General features: G+C 43.0%; 2 protein-coding genes across 2 annotated transcripts; one reads left to right on the plus strand and one right to left on the minus strand.

The window, feature by feature from the left end:
- The first annotated feature begins 9,260 nt into the window (after nt 1-9,260).
- LOC135493533 (uncharacterized) lies at nt 9,261-10,818 on the plus strand. The gene is made up of 3 exons (XM_064780931.1): nt 9,261-9,359; nt 9,617-9,805; nt 10,141-10,818. The coding sequence occupies exons 1-3, from the start codon at nt 9,261-9,263 to the stop codon at nt 10,339-10,341; spliced, it is 489 nt and encodes a 162-aa protein (XP_064637001.1). The 3' UTR covers nt 10,342-10,818.
- Nucleotides 10,468-14,983, minus strand: LOC135493534 (proton channel OtopLc-like). The gene is made up of 6 exons (XM_064780932.1): nt 14,784-14,983; nt 13,803-13,926; nt 12,765-12,999; nt 12,419-12,582; nt 11,932-12,187; nt 10,468-11,354 (listed from the first exon to the last, which is right to left on the minus strand). The coding sequence occupies exons 1-6, from the start codon at nt 14,981-14,983 to the stop codon at nt 10,468-10,470; spliced, it is 1,866 nt and encodes a 621-aa protein (XP_064637002.1).
- Between the last annotated feature and the right edge of the window lie 508 nt (nt 14,984-15,491).

Genomic DNA, 15,491 nt, shown 5'->3' on the forward strand with positions numbered 1-15,491 from the left:
TTAAACAGCTAGAACTTGTTCAGAAGGCTAGCTTAAGGCGCGAAAAATCCTTAGTTAAAATGTCAAGCGACTAGATTTCGAAATATTCTGGTGCGTTTTGCACCAGTCCCAGTTTAATACCACGTGATTTTATGTGTTGGAGTAGCATGAAAGACGGGTTGGATATGGTTTCCCGCCAGCTTTTTGTCACGCCGAGGGGAAATATTTCAAAACGAGAATTTAGATGCTGAGCATAGTAGCAGCTGCCCTACCTTCTGGTTAAATCCACCAATAAATACATGTATGCCATAACCCTAAACTGTTATCAAGTCCATTCTGCACGCCTCCTGTCCCCGCATTCGTTATGTGACGGCCTGCGAATTTTGGTCTCTTGTAAAAGTACGATGTACTCTTACGACGCTTACGGACATAAAGCTCTAAAGGCCTATTGCGTGTTGACGAGGGTCAACTGCGAGGGCCTATTCGTGACGCTGTAGAGTACTTTTCTAATAGGCATAGATTCCTACAACAGATTAAAGGCCTTGTATTATTTATTACAGAGCTTGCGTTTAAGGGTTGACGATATACATGTAGGGACGACCATTTTGGCCAGAACCTGAAATTCTAAAGCAATTAGAATTATTTCAAAACGAAAGTGTTTGCCAATTTCAAGGGTGGGATTCTGTTCTTTGTTTTCCAAACAGCTGACTTCCACCCTTGAAATGTGCATTCACTTTGTTTTGAAGCAGTTCTAATAGCTTTAGGACGTCAAGTTCTAGCCAAAAAAGGTGGTGCCTATATCAACCAACCCTAAAATTTAACGCGTGTCTGTCATGTCTGTTCACCTGTCATTCATGACAAGAATGGCCAAGTCATTTTTAAAGAGCGATCGACACAGGGTTCGCCCGGTGCTACTCGGCACCATCGTATCATGTCAGGAAGCGATAAACGAACATACTCATTCTTTGAGACGTGACACGGCAAAGAGACGGGTTCTTTCGAAGTTTTGAAAAAGGTGTTGGTACACAAACTTGTATGTAGATATATACCCATACATGATGTTTTCACTGCACGAGGAGTAAAACCTCTATATTTTACTCTCAACTTAGGGCCACTGATTACTTCGACCAATTCGGAAGCCTTAGTGAAATAAAATAATATTATTGATTAAACATGTCGCTATTGATAAAACCCGCTATCTGGTGTTCCGATGGCCAAAATCACCAGTGGTCCGAGTTGACAGGTAAAGATATGGAGGTATTGCCTCACGTACAGCAAGAAACGTGACCGTCTTTTCCCCTCGTAAATATCACTAACAACGTTATCGTGGGTGTCAAATGGAGCCAAAATGCAGATTTCGACAAAGTTCTAGAAGCTGTACCTGTCCCTCTGTTGTCCCTCTGTATTTACAGTCATGTTTCAGGAAAGACTGGTAGTCTTGTGCCCAGTTGGAGACCAAATAAGGTTCAAACACTTCCGTTCATAAACCTCGCCTAAGGTACCATGCAGTCGTGTAATCGTAAGAAAATATAGACGAAAATAGCTGTTCATGCAATTAACTCAACATTTATTTACATATTTTACATATTTTTGCATTAACGAAGTGTAAAACAAGTACATTAAAAATCGCGATAATAATTGTGAAATTGGTGCAGTTTTATGAATGCATGCCAATTGTTACACGTAAACAGTACTAACGGATGTAATACATTTTATCACGCAATGATACATGTAGAAAACATTTACAATACAAAACAGGTCATCAAAATGCATACATTTTCATGTAAAATACAGTTTAATTGAAAGGATGCATTACAGAAACACCAGCAAATAGTTTGCATGGCATGCATATTATTTATCACATCACAACGGCAACCTTTCGTTCATGGCCATTTTTATGGAGAAAGTATAGTTTGGCTTGTAACAGTGGTGGACTTCACGAGGACTCGCCAATAATATTTCTCAAAGTTCTAACGTATTGTCAGATTTTCATTCATGTAGGTTTACATGCATATGTAGGCTGGGGAGTTGAGCTCATCAGCTAGGGAGCTGACCTCGTTAACTGGGGAGATGACCTCGTTAACTAAGAACATGACCTCGTTAACTATTAAGAAGTTGACCTCGTCAACTAGGGAGCTGATCTCGTTACCTGGGAAATCGATCTCGTTAACTGGGGGGGGGGGGGGGGGGTGCCCCCATTAACAGAGAAGTTGACCTCGTAAACTGGGGGGCTAGTTGTAGTGACTTGCTGCACCACATCCCTCAAGGTATCGGCATCGATACACATTTTGTTCATGTCAGGCTTTACAGCGTCACTTGTCTCTCTTTCTGACCTCACTGTTAACTACATAGGCCTACATAACGTCTTACCATCTCGATGTATATCGAACTACATGTACGTGTACTGCCACATAATAAGGTTTAACAGCAAACTAAAATTAACTTATTAAAGATAGCGCAAGGAAGGGTCACCGACCACTTTACCCGGCATGCATTACACCGAGTCACCTGACCGATGAGTAAAAATAAAATGCCAAACAAAAATATAGGAGCGAAATCGACGCCGTACGATTAAGGCCAAAAAATATAACTTACATTTTGATTTTTACAGATGACCAACAACAAACCCGGACCAATCTATGGCTTCAAAACTTAACAAAACGTTTTCGCTTCTCACGGGAGGACGGTATTTACTAAATCGGGCAAATCGACAGTCAATCAATCATACAATGCAATATACAATACAATGCAATACAATAAAGTAGCCATGGATGATACAATACAATGTATAATACTATATATTATGCTATAAATAGACTATAAATTACAAATTTCATCAATCGTTTTCACATCAGTCTTTTACATGTTATGTGTTATTTTATGACAATGCAAAACTGATGGTCTTTCAGGGGGGTACAATTACCTCGGGGTTACAAATACCCCTCATTACCTCAACTCTGTCCAAATTTTGAAACGATTTGATGAAATGATAGTTTGTAAATGTAGCCGCGTTAATTACTATACACGGCTATCGAAATTTCTGAATCCGACTCCAATTTTGAAATATTTTCTAATAATTTGTTTTGACAATCAAATCAAATTTACTATGAAAGCTGCACTCTTGGAAATAAAGGTTTTGAACATCTAAAGAAAACATTGAAAGGTTTTACGGCCAACAAAAATATACATCCCGTAGAGGTTTTTGCTAAAATGAAAAAAAAACCTATTGTTTTTAGGTTGAAATCCTCTGAGGTTCCAAGGGTTTTTTTCACTTCGGTGGCAATCCTCCACGGTGTGCAAATTTGTGTTGTTCTTTTATTTTTCAGACGGTATGATTCAAAATCACTGGTCGTTTTGGAGCTATCGGCAGTATTGAAATTGTGCCACTGCGGGAGGCCTTAAGGGGTGGCCGAAAGTTCGCATATCAGGCGTACAATGTTCACATTTACAGAAGGTCACGAACCTCGATCCTCAGACGTCTATAAGGCGAGGCCCCGAGTCACGTTGCGTCCGAAAAATCCTACTCATTGAAGGACCTAGAAAGGAATTCACGTGGAAATATATAGAGTGATAAATGTATACATGTACATTGTACATCAGTGTATAAGTTCTAGCAAAAGTGTTGCTGCCTTCTGGCAAACCTTAAGTACACATTGGCATTGCTACTTACCAAATGCTAGTATTATTGACTGCACGGCAGCAGGTGGCAGCTTGGCCGTTCTGACAGTCATTCGGCCTTGTGACTGGAGCAGGCACTTGCGGCGTCGGGAAGCTTGGAGCAACGGGCGACGCTGGCGGAGACGGGTACGAAGGACCATGATTCACTTGCGAGGTGGAGATCAGACAGTGGCAGGCGTAGGTCCACGGAAACGCCTGGACGTAATGCATGTATGGAGAGGGCGACAGGGTCGGAGATGGTGGTGGCGAGTAGTCGAGCTTCGGTAACAGTTGGGTACTCGACTCCAGGACTTCCAAGGTCGATCGTGGGCAGTACCGCTTGGTATGAGCGTTATCGCCAGTGGCGCCGCAGATTGGACACGTATACTTTCGCAGGACGGGGCAGCTGATGCGTCCATTTGCGTCACGTAAGGCATGGCTCCGATACACCGCCTCACTTTCACCATTCTGGCGGCAGAACGGACACAGAATGTCCTTTTTACGGAGTTCAGCTAACTTCAACGCCAAGGCGAAGCTGATCTCAGTCTCGGTCTCTTCAACCAGATCGCTCGTCTTACCGTTGGTTTCGAAGTCTCGAATTGGCTGCCAATCATCCGTAGTCTCCGTCAAAGTAAGGAGTTTGTTTACCAAATCTGGGTCGATATCGGGAGCCGGGGACCGTCTTCCCGAGACTCGGCCTTGGTCAGCTTCTGTATCTTGCAGAAATCCACGCTCCTTTCGCCAAACGGTGAAGTAGTCGCGACTCAGATCGAAGGGGCTATCACTTCTAGCCATATTGTTGTTCATATTTTACTTACGTTGGATCTTAGATAGCTATGCTTCAGTCAGTAGTACTATTTCGGTAATGTGGAAAACCAGGCCTGGACTGAGTTTATAAACCAGCGGTTACGTAAATCAGTTAGGGAATCCTCAGTGGTGACGGGCGCCGGTACATGAACCTAAGCAGGCCTCGTGCCTTGGCAGCTGACGCAAGTTGAATGTGGCAGACCCAAAACATTTCCATGAAAAAGGATTTATTCTGTGCCTATTTCATTAAATACGCACTTGTAAGTACTTTTTCTGAGGTTCAGACGTTATTTTTTATTGTTGGTAAAAAATGTGCTGGACTTAATTTTCCCGCGCATCCGGTTATACCTGACGAGCGTGGAAACAAAGCCCAAAGCTCAATTCACACAGTCGCTGGTGGAAGCAAAATGATGTCCCAAAGAAAATGAATCCGCGGAAATAAACTAAGAAACTTGCTCTCTCAGCCCTCACGATGAAACTAGTTGCCGCTGGAACCTCCAAGCAGCGATGGTCTGTGCCAGTAACGGCAATGCATATTGATCCAGATCAACATGGGCTGCGCGGAGATTGTTCCAGTTCAACGGACCTGATGTCACGCGACCTCGCTGGTTAATCCTCGTGGTACTCTAGCATTTGTTGGTAATGATCTCGCGTCGTATTTCGAGATATCAAGTGTGAATTTGGAAGCAATCTTGTTTATAAATTGATAAATTTATTATCAAAATCGTATTAAAGCGTATATCTCGTAAATCGCTTTACTGCCCTTGCTTACTCTTAGAAATAAAGGCTTTTGAGCTTTTGAAATAGACTTTAAAGGTTGTTAGGCCAACACAAATTTGCACTCAGAATTGTTTTTTCAGCAAAGTAAAAAAAAACCTCATGAGATTCTGTTTTTTGATTTCGCTGAAAAACCTCTGTATATTGTGTTTGCCTGAAAACTTGCAGAGTCATTTATAAATCCTTGGGTGCTACTGTAAATATTGCGAGTTTTCTTAGATGTTTTTTATACGGAATCATCGATACTACCATAGTAGGCCTTTGTATCGTTCATAAATGCACCGATTCAGTTGATATTGACAAGCCTGCTATATGCTGCAAGACAAAGAATACAATGACCAATGGGACTCTTCTTCTGTCTCTGTATAGCACTGTACGCTCATACACAGCGATACAGTCCATTATTACAGCACTTGGAATTTACTTTATCGCTGACTGCTACCTGGTTTGATAAATCTCGACGGGCCGTTTAAACTGCTGGTACTTAAAGCCGTTTCATGAGACAACTCCTTTAATATTTTCGTAGTCGATTCGCTATATTTATAATATACCATTTGCAAGTCAGTTTAGCATTCTCTCAAGACTCGAAGAGCTCTATAGGTGGAAAGTGAGAGGAAGACATCAACATGGCGGACCCTGGGACTGTCGTTTCTATGGTTCTTGGTAAGTTTGTGTTCCTTCTTTAATACCAACACACCTGTCAACAACAGGCCAAGATAAACAAATTGCTTGATGAGAATAGAGCAGTCTCCCTCGGCGGCCAACACTTGGCAGATTATCTCCCGGTACCAAATTACTTTGCAAAGAAAGGTTTGTGGACCAGACACACTGCCATGGAAGTTACCTGAAGGGATGGTATCAATTAAAACACTTTAGATAGATGGTAGTCTGTGTCCGCCTTAAGTGAATATTCTAAAGCAGCTCGTCTTCAAAATAACCAAAGGCGAATTCATCTCTTTTTCAGGTTTTGTGATCAGCCTCGCGGGTATCGTTGAGAAGGTGATACAGGGTGAGGTGGCACAGTCTGCGATGACCACTCAACTGGATATACTTCACATGGACCACGCTATCATCATGCAGCAGTTGGGCATCATATTCAGAGAGGTAGGCAAACTAATCGAGAGGTTCTCATTTCGATCCGGGAACGAGAACGAGGTGGCGTTTTGACGGCGGATACCGCGGTGCCTGTCGTCCAAAATGCTATGAAACTGTCCTTAGGTATGCCTAGCAACGGTAATACAAAACAATCGACTTAACCAGAGAAAAAAATCTTCTCGTTTCCGTTTTCGTTTTCGGATCAAAATCTGTACCACTCTATCGATTGCCAAAAAGTGCTTTTACGTCAGTGATTACCTTTTGACTAGTAGCACGACCAACATTTAAACTTTCCAAAATATCATAGTTTTCTGCTGCTACATAATCTCCGCCTCAGTCGTCAGAATAAAGGTACCCATTTAGGTCCATTTGTACCCATTGTACCCATTTTAGGTCCAATGGAACAGCGTCATCGCCCAGGCTCATGAGCACGTGGAGAGAATCGACTTTCTCTACGACAGATTGTACTCGCTCGGAATCGATGATGACCCAACTGAACTGGCCAACGCCATTTTGGACCCATTAAACGGTAGGGAAGAACTAGGCTAGACTACCTGTATAAACAAAAACAAAACAGTGCTGGAGTAGAAAAAGACAGGAACTGCCCAGACATGTCTGAAAAACTGTGACCGGAAACACGATTTCGGCCATGATTACTTACGGTAGCCATGTTGGATGGGGGCCATCTTGGATTTGGCTATGATGGCATGCATTTTCAATATAGTATTTAGTTTCATTGGACAGGCTGACCCCTTTAACCTGAGTACAAACACCAGAATTATTCATCTAGGGTGAAATGATCGTTCGCCATTTGTATATTTTTGTGATGTCGGCCATCTTGGACGCCATCATGAATTTGGCCTCTTCTGTCCATGATCTGTCTTCCAAAGTTTTTGTTACTCTCCTAGGGTCCCCAGCTAGAATCAAGGTTCAAAATGAGAGATAAAAGATTCCTGTAGCTCTAGGACTTATTGCGTCATCACCCTGTCATTCACATACATGTATCAGAAAGCCCCAAAATGAGAGATGGCGGAGAGCCGCCTGTGTCCCCTATGATTCGAACTCTAGACTTCTGGCATTGAAGGGGACCCCAAACCATTCTTATACAATCAGAACCAAGTAGCATGTGTTGCAATGTACATGGAGTGTTCTCTCAGGCTTATAATCTGAGTCTCGATGTCGAACAAATACTAGAAAAACATGCTGAACCAGAAGAATGCATCTTGTTTATTTTAAGGAGTGGAGTTCGGTCTCGAGGTTATTCATGACATCATGATGGGCACATCTGTCTTCGGATCGCCACCTCTTATAAAGACTTTTGCTGACAGAATCAAGTAAGTGTTTTACTGACAGTATAAAGTAAGTATTTTGGCTGATAAGTAAGCATTTTTTACTGACAGAACAAAGTAAGTATTTTTTACTCTATTACTGACACTACTGGATAAAGTAAGTGTTTTTACTGTCAGGCCAAAGAAAGTGTTTTATCAACAGGATAAAGAAGTGTCATACTGACAGGACTAAGTAAGTATTTTTACTGGCAGAAAGTAACTGTTTTGGCTGACGGGACAAAGCACATGTAAGTATTTCGGCTGAAGTATTAGATAAGTAGTTTTGCTATAAAAACTACGTGTATTTTAAAGCAAATATACAAAAATCGCTATATATGGACCTAATAGTTATTACCTGTTTCATGAAACATCTCATTGCAACATCCAACAATCAGTCTTGATATACATGTACAAGAGCCTGCCTGCCACTTTTTAAAACGCATGAAGAACATTTGATATGTTTCAGCTCCAAGTCAGTCAGCCAGTCCCCCAAATGGACGGTGAACCACTACCTGAGCGCTCTGATTGAGCTCCAGGGAAAAGGCTATCTCCTTGTCGCCAATGCCTACAGCTTGAAGAAGAAGTCGTATCCATTGAGAACCATCATGCACGAGAAACTCACCAAGCAGACGGACCTCAGTATCTCGTAAGACGACTTATTTCAGAATTCATCCGAGGCGAGCAGCACACACGCACTATCCGTAATCTCTGAATTGAGGAATAACATTGTTTCAAGGTCAACTTCGGCTCTCATTAAATTTAGTAACTCCATTAGTGGTTAAACCCATTCCATTGATGTATTGATACCGAACTGGAGGCATTGGTTGTCACACCAAACACCGCCGGCGAGGGTGGAACGAAAATGTAGGCCGAGGTTTGAGGCAAAATGACAGTTCCACCGGAGACAAAAAAGAAGTTTGACCCAAGACAACCAATACCGACAACGGGGTATCAATTTATATTCTAAAACACTTCAAACTCAACATCGCAATGTGATTTTTAATGCTTCAATGCTGCCTTACCATGCAGTGCCGTAAAAACAAGGCACAGCGTGCATTGGCCCAGTGTGCATTATGCGTCCAAAGACTGTACATTGCACAGGGAGATGCAAGGGCATACCTACAGTCTGTGATTATGCATTGTAAGCTGTGGTCCATCGAAACCAAGGTGACTTAAAATCTTTGTTTTTTACTTCATATAGTTTCCTGGATAAGCTTGACAACTGGTACATACCAAAGGCGCGCACACCAACCTACAACATGTACGAGGGTAACCATGCAGTGGATTTGAAACACGTGAAGGCAAAAGATGGAAATGTCGTAGTGGGTGGGTAATATTGGAACTACTAAACAGTATTTCAATCAATTATATTGAAATCTGTCGACAGTTTGTATTGCAGGCATGCGCCACCTATTTACTTTGATGGTACATGTAGTTCCATGAAAGTGATATGGATCATAATGTCGTAATGAAACCAGAGAAAACGTCATCTTCAGCGGATTTTTGAGGAATGATACGATAACCCATCGTTATTCTTATTTCCAATTTATATTTTCACGTGGTGAAACCAGACTCGTTTTCTTATCATATCATGCAATGAGCTTTTCAGGGGTGAGAATGTACAGAAAAGGCGGCAGCACCCCACGCCTCTCGATGGAGATAGCAGAAGCGACACCCCAATCACAGAACAGAATAATCGCCCCTGTCTCATGGACGGTAGGTAGCACAGGATTTTGAGATCTTGAAGGGCTCAGAGGTTGACTCGTTGTGAATGAAAGGGGCAATTTTCTAAAATTGGACAACACCAAAATTCCAGATCATCATGCAATTGACCGTTTTCCAGATTCCAGAATTCCATTTGCGATTATACAACGCCAGAGATAACGCCAAATTAAGTTAACGCCAGCATTAGTGACAAAAGTTGGATTTTGAACACGCAGACCCTGATTTCCAAATACCATCCATTTTTACAGAGAAACAGGGACTGGGGCGGCGTCATCTACGTCGACTACTACCATGCGGTACGCGACTTTAGCTTCATCCACCTCCAGGCGACTCACATCCCTGACGGGTGTGCCGTGACCGGCATGGCCTTCCACAAATACAACAACAGACTTGGCATCATGCTGCAATACAGGAAAATTGATTTCAATACAGGATTGGTAAGTTACGGCCGTGGAACCTCCCTGAGCGAACACCTCTCTGATAAGAACACCCTTTCATTAAGGACTAAAGTCGTATGTAGCCCGCTCTTTAAAAAACGTGTTCGTTCCTCATGTCACGCATGAAAAGTGAACAGTCACACGTTACATTTGAAAACGTGAACTCAATGTATTCGCGGCCTTCGTGGTCAATGATCCGGCGTATGTCTAGTACATGTATATCAAAGGCCCGATTACTGTCCTCTTAGAGAGGAAACTTAAAGTATTCATCACCGGTATGTTAAAATTGAATAAAATGTCAAACATACTCTACAAAACTAAATGATGTATTTCAGATGTCTGGGCCCCGTAAATGGCAGCTTCCCCAGGGCTGGGGGCAAACAGAAGGTACTCATTACATTGGCGACCAGCAGTGGACGCCCAACGCAGAAATCGGTGACGTGTTACCCAATCCCAAAGCTTGGGTGACCGGCGCATCACTGTACAAGAAGACTGATAAGACGATGGCTCTCAAATTAAGGATTCTGTATGAGTAGATTAGTAGAAAGGGAACATGTTATAACCTGCTGTCCCTTTTTCTGTCATCATATTAAAAATGGGAAACATTAAAATGCCGTGATTAGCAAAATACAAACGTACATCATTATTAGCCAAAGAGAACGTTATTCATCTTTTTGCTTTCGGTAGGCCTTGTGCCAAATCTCTGCCAAACAGACGGTTGAGTGGAACCGATAGAAGATCACAAGCGGAAGGGTCAATCTCAGGATCATATTCCAACCGATGCTCCCGAAGAAATCCTTATGCATACTTTTAGATTCCGCCTTGTCCATTTCAAACGTGACAACAACCCATGTGGCCAGGTTGACAACCAACAGAAAAGTCACAAAGAAGCGGCCAGGCTTGTTTCTGACGTCATCATCGGATGCAGCACATTTCCGGAGCCCCGTCATTATGAAAACCGACTGCACGGTCGTCTGCGCGAAATTCAAAATACCGCACCCCAGGAACAGAATTGCTTCCACGCCGCCATTTTGGCCAATTCCACTCATTGATGAGACTACTATGAACGTATCGTAAGTATAGACCCCCAGTTGAGCGAGAAGTAAGAGACTGTCGTCGAAACTATCATCATCGAGCGGCACGAAAGAGAGCTTGCGCATGTTAACCATTGCACCAATGGTGGCGCCGAGACAGACGGTATTCAAGATGGCGTCGGTACTAAAGAAAACTAGTTTCGCTGTGTAACGATTTTCTTCCTCGTAAACGAAGAACATGATGATGCTGATGACTGTGAGAATCAGCAGCAGGAATCCTAAGAATAGGCCACGATTCGCTTTGTGGCAACCGTCGTCAGTACGCTGTGCCTGGACGAGTAATTTTTCCTCCTGGTGGAACATCACAACAGGCACCTTCCCGATATCAAGGAACATCTTGTAGGCAACTGCTGCAGCGATGAGGCTGTACTCAATGAGGCAGGGGTACAAGTAGGGCGAGACACCTTGTATGATTGTTGTTCGGTGTGCGCACTCGGTGAGAGTTTCATCAGCCTCTGAAATATGATAAGGAAACGTCACAACACTCTTTTCTGGACCATATCTCAGGCACACCATGCATTGATTAGTCATCACAGAGTTCCGAAATTAGCCCGATTTGGTTCATACTTTATCAACGTCGATCTTTATGTGGAGAAAATCTTATCTGACACTGCAAGACGTGCATTGGGTGGTTCTCCATTTAATAAAGACAATGAGACTCTACCGAGAACATATGGATTACTATACAGAAGGCTCTCACTCTGTACGCGACGTGGGCTGGTCGTGTAAGAGCAGAAGACAAGCTGTGGGGATCGCCGGACGAACTTGCCCACACCGTCGTCCTTGTGACTACCACAGAGTTGAGAGCATGATGGCCAACATCGAACGCAGAAGTAAGAAGAAGAATTAGTGTATCATGAAAGTTTAGCCCTTGAGTATCCAGACTGCATGGTTACTCTGAGGTAAAAATGTACATGGTGGCATCATGAATATGAACACGATGAAAGAGACGAACAAATATCCGGTAAAACAAGGCTGCAGTGGCAATTGCGTCCATGCCAGCATAAACTCAAAATATGCATGAAAGCTCACCATAATAATGTGGCGTGGTTATGTTGCCAAACACGGTCAGCACGCTACCGGTGACCACCTCAACCATCACCTCAGAGCTGGTACTTTCCTCTCCATGACCACTCCCGAGGCTGGCCTCTTCACCATGTTCGCCTGCAGCCTCCCGTAGCGCGTGGGCGGTCTCGGCGGTAGTAGTTGCCAGCCAGACGGCCAGGTTCGTCGCAAGAAGATGCATAAAACAGAATCGGACGACAACCTTGTGCTTGTTGATCACAACCTGTAACGTAACATGATGATGCCGGTTTCTTAGTTTTAAAGTGCTTATGTCTCCAACTTACCACAAATCTCTCTAGAAATGTGTAGGATGTTAGTTACGCCAGGATTTTATAAGGACATCACTTTTGTTGCCATTGTTAAAATTCTGTTGATCACACCTTAAGGGTTCCGATACTTAAAATCAAGACTTCAAGAGTGTCAAATACTGTAGTATAACGTACAAACAACTTACTCTGTGATATTTGAATATGAAGAATGTTTGGAGAAATATGAATATAGCCTGGGCCACAGCATTGATTGCGCCGTAGATATGCTTGTGGCAGTCGAAGAAAGAATCCCCATTGAATACGATGGAGATCTCAAAGCCGCTGTAAACCACTCCGACCAGGCCAAATCCTGCAAGGGGACAAAGATACTGCTAACTTATGGAATCGAAAAAAGGGTGAAATATCTTAGGAAGAAGTGTCTGGGGGGAAAAGGACTCTATTGTGGGAGCGCGCTGGTAATTTCAGTGGCATCGACGGTCATGATCTTTTATAGAACAGTTGTATCAAGATAATTATTTTGATCACACTTACCGACCGCACCGAGTCTGAGGTATAAGTTAAGACCTTCCCCTGTATAAGTGATAGCAGGGAAGTCACCCGGCTCGGGCGCCGATTTCAAATCACGCAATTCCTGCTGCTCCTCGTCTCCGTCCACGCAGGACAGGCCGGTCTTCTTCGCCTCGGACCCCCGGGAGTTACACAGCAGCACGAAGAACATGTACAGTAGGATTATGATCGACGTGACATGCATGATGCAGTGAAAAATCTGAAATGAGCATCGAAACAACAACGCAATTAGGCCAACAGTTTAGGAAAACTAGGAAAACATGTCCGATAAAAATTACTCCTTCAAGTCGAAACTACCATTTAAATTGCCTTTCCCACCCTAAAACCTACCGAAACATCAAGGTTTCTAGCATTAGATGACTGACCTTCACCACCAGGAAGCGGAAAAAGATGCATTAATGCATTTGCGAATTGAGTAAAAAGAGGGGAACATGCAAGGAAAACAATACATGGGAGATGAATGAAGAAAGGGAATCCAGAAAGCGGAACTACATGTATATGTTTCGTGCATTGCAAATATGAGTAATAAGAAGAGAACGTGTATGGAAGATAATACATTTGGCAGAAGAATCAAGAATCAAGAAAGCGGAGCTGTATGCGTTGTGCATTTGCGAATATGAGTAAAAAGAGGGGGACGTGTATGGAAGATAATACATTTGGCGGATGAATGAACTGGTCAATTTAATCTTGCTTTTTTTAATTACATTGTATGTCAATTACACGACACCAGTATACGTAATTTATTCCAATACAAGAAGGACTTGCACTTAATTTTAAGCACCATTTTTTTAAAATCCTTGGCCCAGTTCCTCGAGACGAATTTTGACATAAACACTGGCGTCATTTGAGTTCTATCCTTTAGTGCGCTATCTCCTTCAGTTAAGTTATATTAACACAATCGCTGGTGACAAAAGTTGTTTTTAACAGACAGGCCTCGAGCTACGCTAGGGAAGGTGGCGTGGGCAACGCTTTTAGGACAGTAACTATATGTTTGCCATTTACCTCTGTCTGATTATCCTGGGTTCCGCCATTGCCAGTCGAGAGGGCGCCACTGATGGGGAACACTACCCCAAGGACGCTGAAGAATATACAGTAGACAACACAAACTGCTGATATGAGTGACGAGCTGAAATGAAGAGGAAACGCGTATATTTAGTTGTTTGCCGTATTACATTTAATAGGCCAACTGCCCGGCGAGTCTGTCTCGCGATTGCCAAAGGTGGCTACACTCATTAATGGATGAAACAGACAACTGATATGAAAATTTCGCACTTTTTTCGCGTCTGGTAGAACACTTAAACTTATCCCTTTATTCCGAGGCGAAGATCTCACCACGTGAAAAATCCTGTCTCGGCAATTATCCGCATTTAGCCGGCGATATAAAGGTTTTTGGCCCTGCATTTAAGTCATAAAATTTCATTGCCCAATGACCCATCGTTCAGGTATGGCAATTTGGTGTATAATACACCTCTAAAATGCACTACCCTATATGTAAACATGTACAGAAATTCCAGCTTGGAACGAACCATCAGCAAATTGGCGACACCTCTCTCTCTCGTGGTGTTTTCGTTTCCTGTATGCTCCTTTTGGCATAGGATTGGCTGTCCAAAATGAGCTCACCGCGTTGCAAAGCAGTCGGCCAAACAAACCACACATATTCTGCTTATGTATTGTATTAGGAACCTGCTGGAAACACGGTTCTATGCTTTTAAAAAACGATTTTTTAACTCCCGACGTCAGAGGTCATTGGAGAGTTTTGACTTTTAGCCTCATCCCCGACCCAAAGGCTCCCAAGCATTCTCCAAGTTGATTAGATCAGAGCGTCTTTCAAGAATTTATTGATTAGAAAGGTGTTGGGAAATGTTGGGTGCGAACCAAAAAAACAACAAAAAAGAGTGATATAATCAGTTACCATCCTCTGATAAAACGTGTATAACTTCTATATGCCTGCCCCTATATCTCATACTTTATCAGTTTACTCACCGTCGCTTCGCCTTCTCCGTAAGCTTAGATGGCTTGACGAGTTCCATTCTGCGCTGTCCCCTACCGAGTCCCCTTCGAAATGCAGTCCTGGCCGTCACGATTGTCTCCATCAGTTTGGTGTTTGCGTTTCCGTATGGCGGCGAAGCTGGCGGGCTCTCAACATCTCCGTTGATGGACGCCCCTCCTTGCACGGAAGACATCTCGGAGAATATGCCCTTTCTTGCCGAGGGTCTGTAGGGACTATACCACTGCAGGTATTCCCTTTATTCACTTACTACCTCACCCGTAAAGGCCAATGCATGGTGCCAAGTTTAATAGACCCGGGCCATTTTCTGGATGGATCATTTGTAAGATTATATATACGTCCTTAAGGGTTGACCGTTGGTGCCACTGTTTTGGCTCGAATTCATGACTTCCTACAGCAATTAGAACTCCTCAAAATAAACTTAAAACCTTGAAGGCTGTTCTTTGGCAAACAAAGAACAGACTCCCACCATCACGTCGTCCTGGAAGAGTTCTTGATTGCTTTAGGAGTCAAGTTCTTGCCACAATGTAACCTGTTAACCAGCCATGACTTACGATTGACCTTAACATGCGAAGTAATGTTAAGTAATGTTAATGCCTTGCATGCTTGGTTGGGATCAGCACTAAAACAGTCACAGTTGAGATTCTATTTTCTAAGGCTTACAATGTCAACAGTTGCCATTT

The sequence above is a fragment of the Lineus longissimus genome, chromosome 9 (genome assembly GCF_910592395.1).
Source record: "Lineus longissimus chromosome 9, tnLinLong1.2, whole genome shotgun sequence".
Classification (NCBI taxonomy): Eukaryota; Metazoa; Nemertea; class Pilidiophora; order Heteronemertea; family Lineidae; genus Lineus; species Lineus longissimus.

Excerpts from the sequence above, each read along its gene's own strand:
- LOC135493534 (XM_064780932.1), bottom strand. The coding sequence starts at position 14,983 with ATGTCTTCCGTGCAAGGAGGGGCGTCCATCAACGGAGATGTTGAGAGC. Across the intron at positions 12,583-12,764 it reads CCTCAGACTCGGTGCGGTCG|GATTTGGCCTGGTCGGAGTG; the intron begins GTAAGTGTGATC and ends GTCCCCTTGCAG. Across the intron at positions 12,188-12,418 it reads TCATATTCAAATATCACAGA|GTTGTGATCAACAAGCACAA; the intron begins GTAAGTTGTTTG and ends GTTACGTTACAG.
- LOC135493533 (XM_064780931.1), top strand. The coding sequence starts at position 9,261 with ATGTACAGAAAAGGCGGCAGCACCCCACGCCTCTCGATGGAGATAGCA. Across the intron at positions 9,360-9,616 it reads TCGCCCCTGTCTCATGGACG|AGAAACAGGGACTGGGGCGG; the intron begins GTAGGTAGCACA and ends CCATTTTTACAG. Across the intron at positions 9,806-10,140 it reads TTGATTTCAATACAGGATTG|ATGTCTGGGCCCCGTAAATG; the intron begins GTAAGTTACGGC and ends GATGTATTTCAG.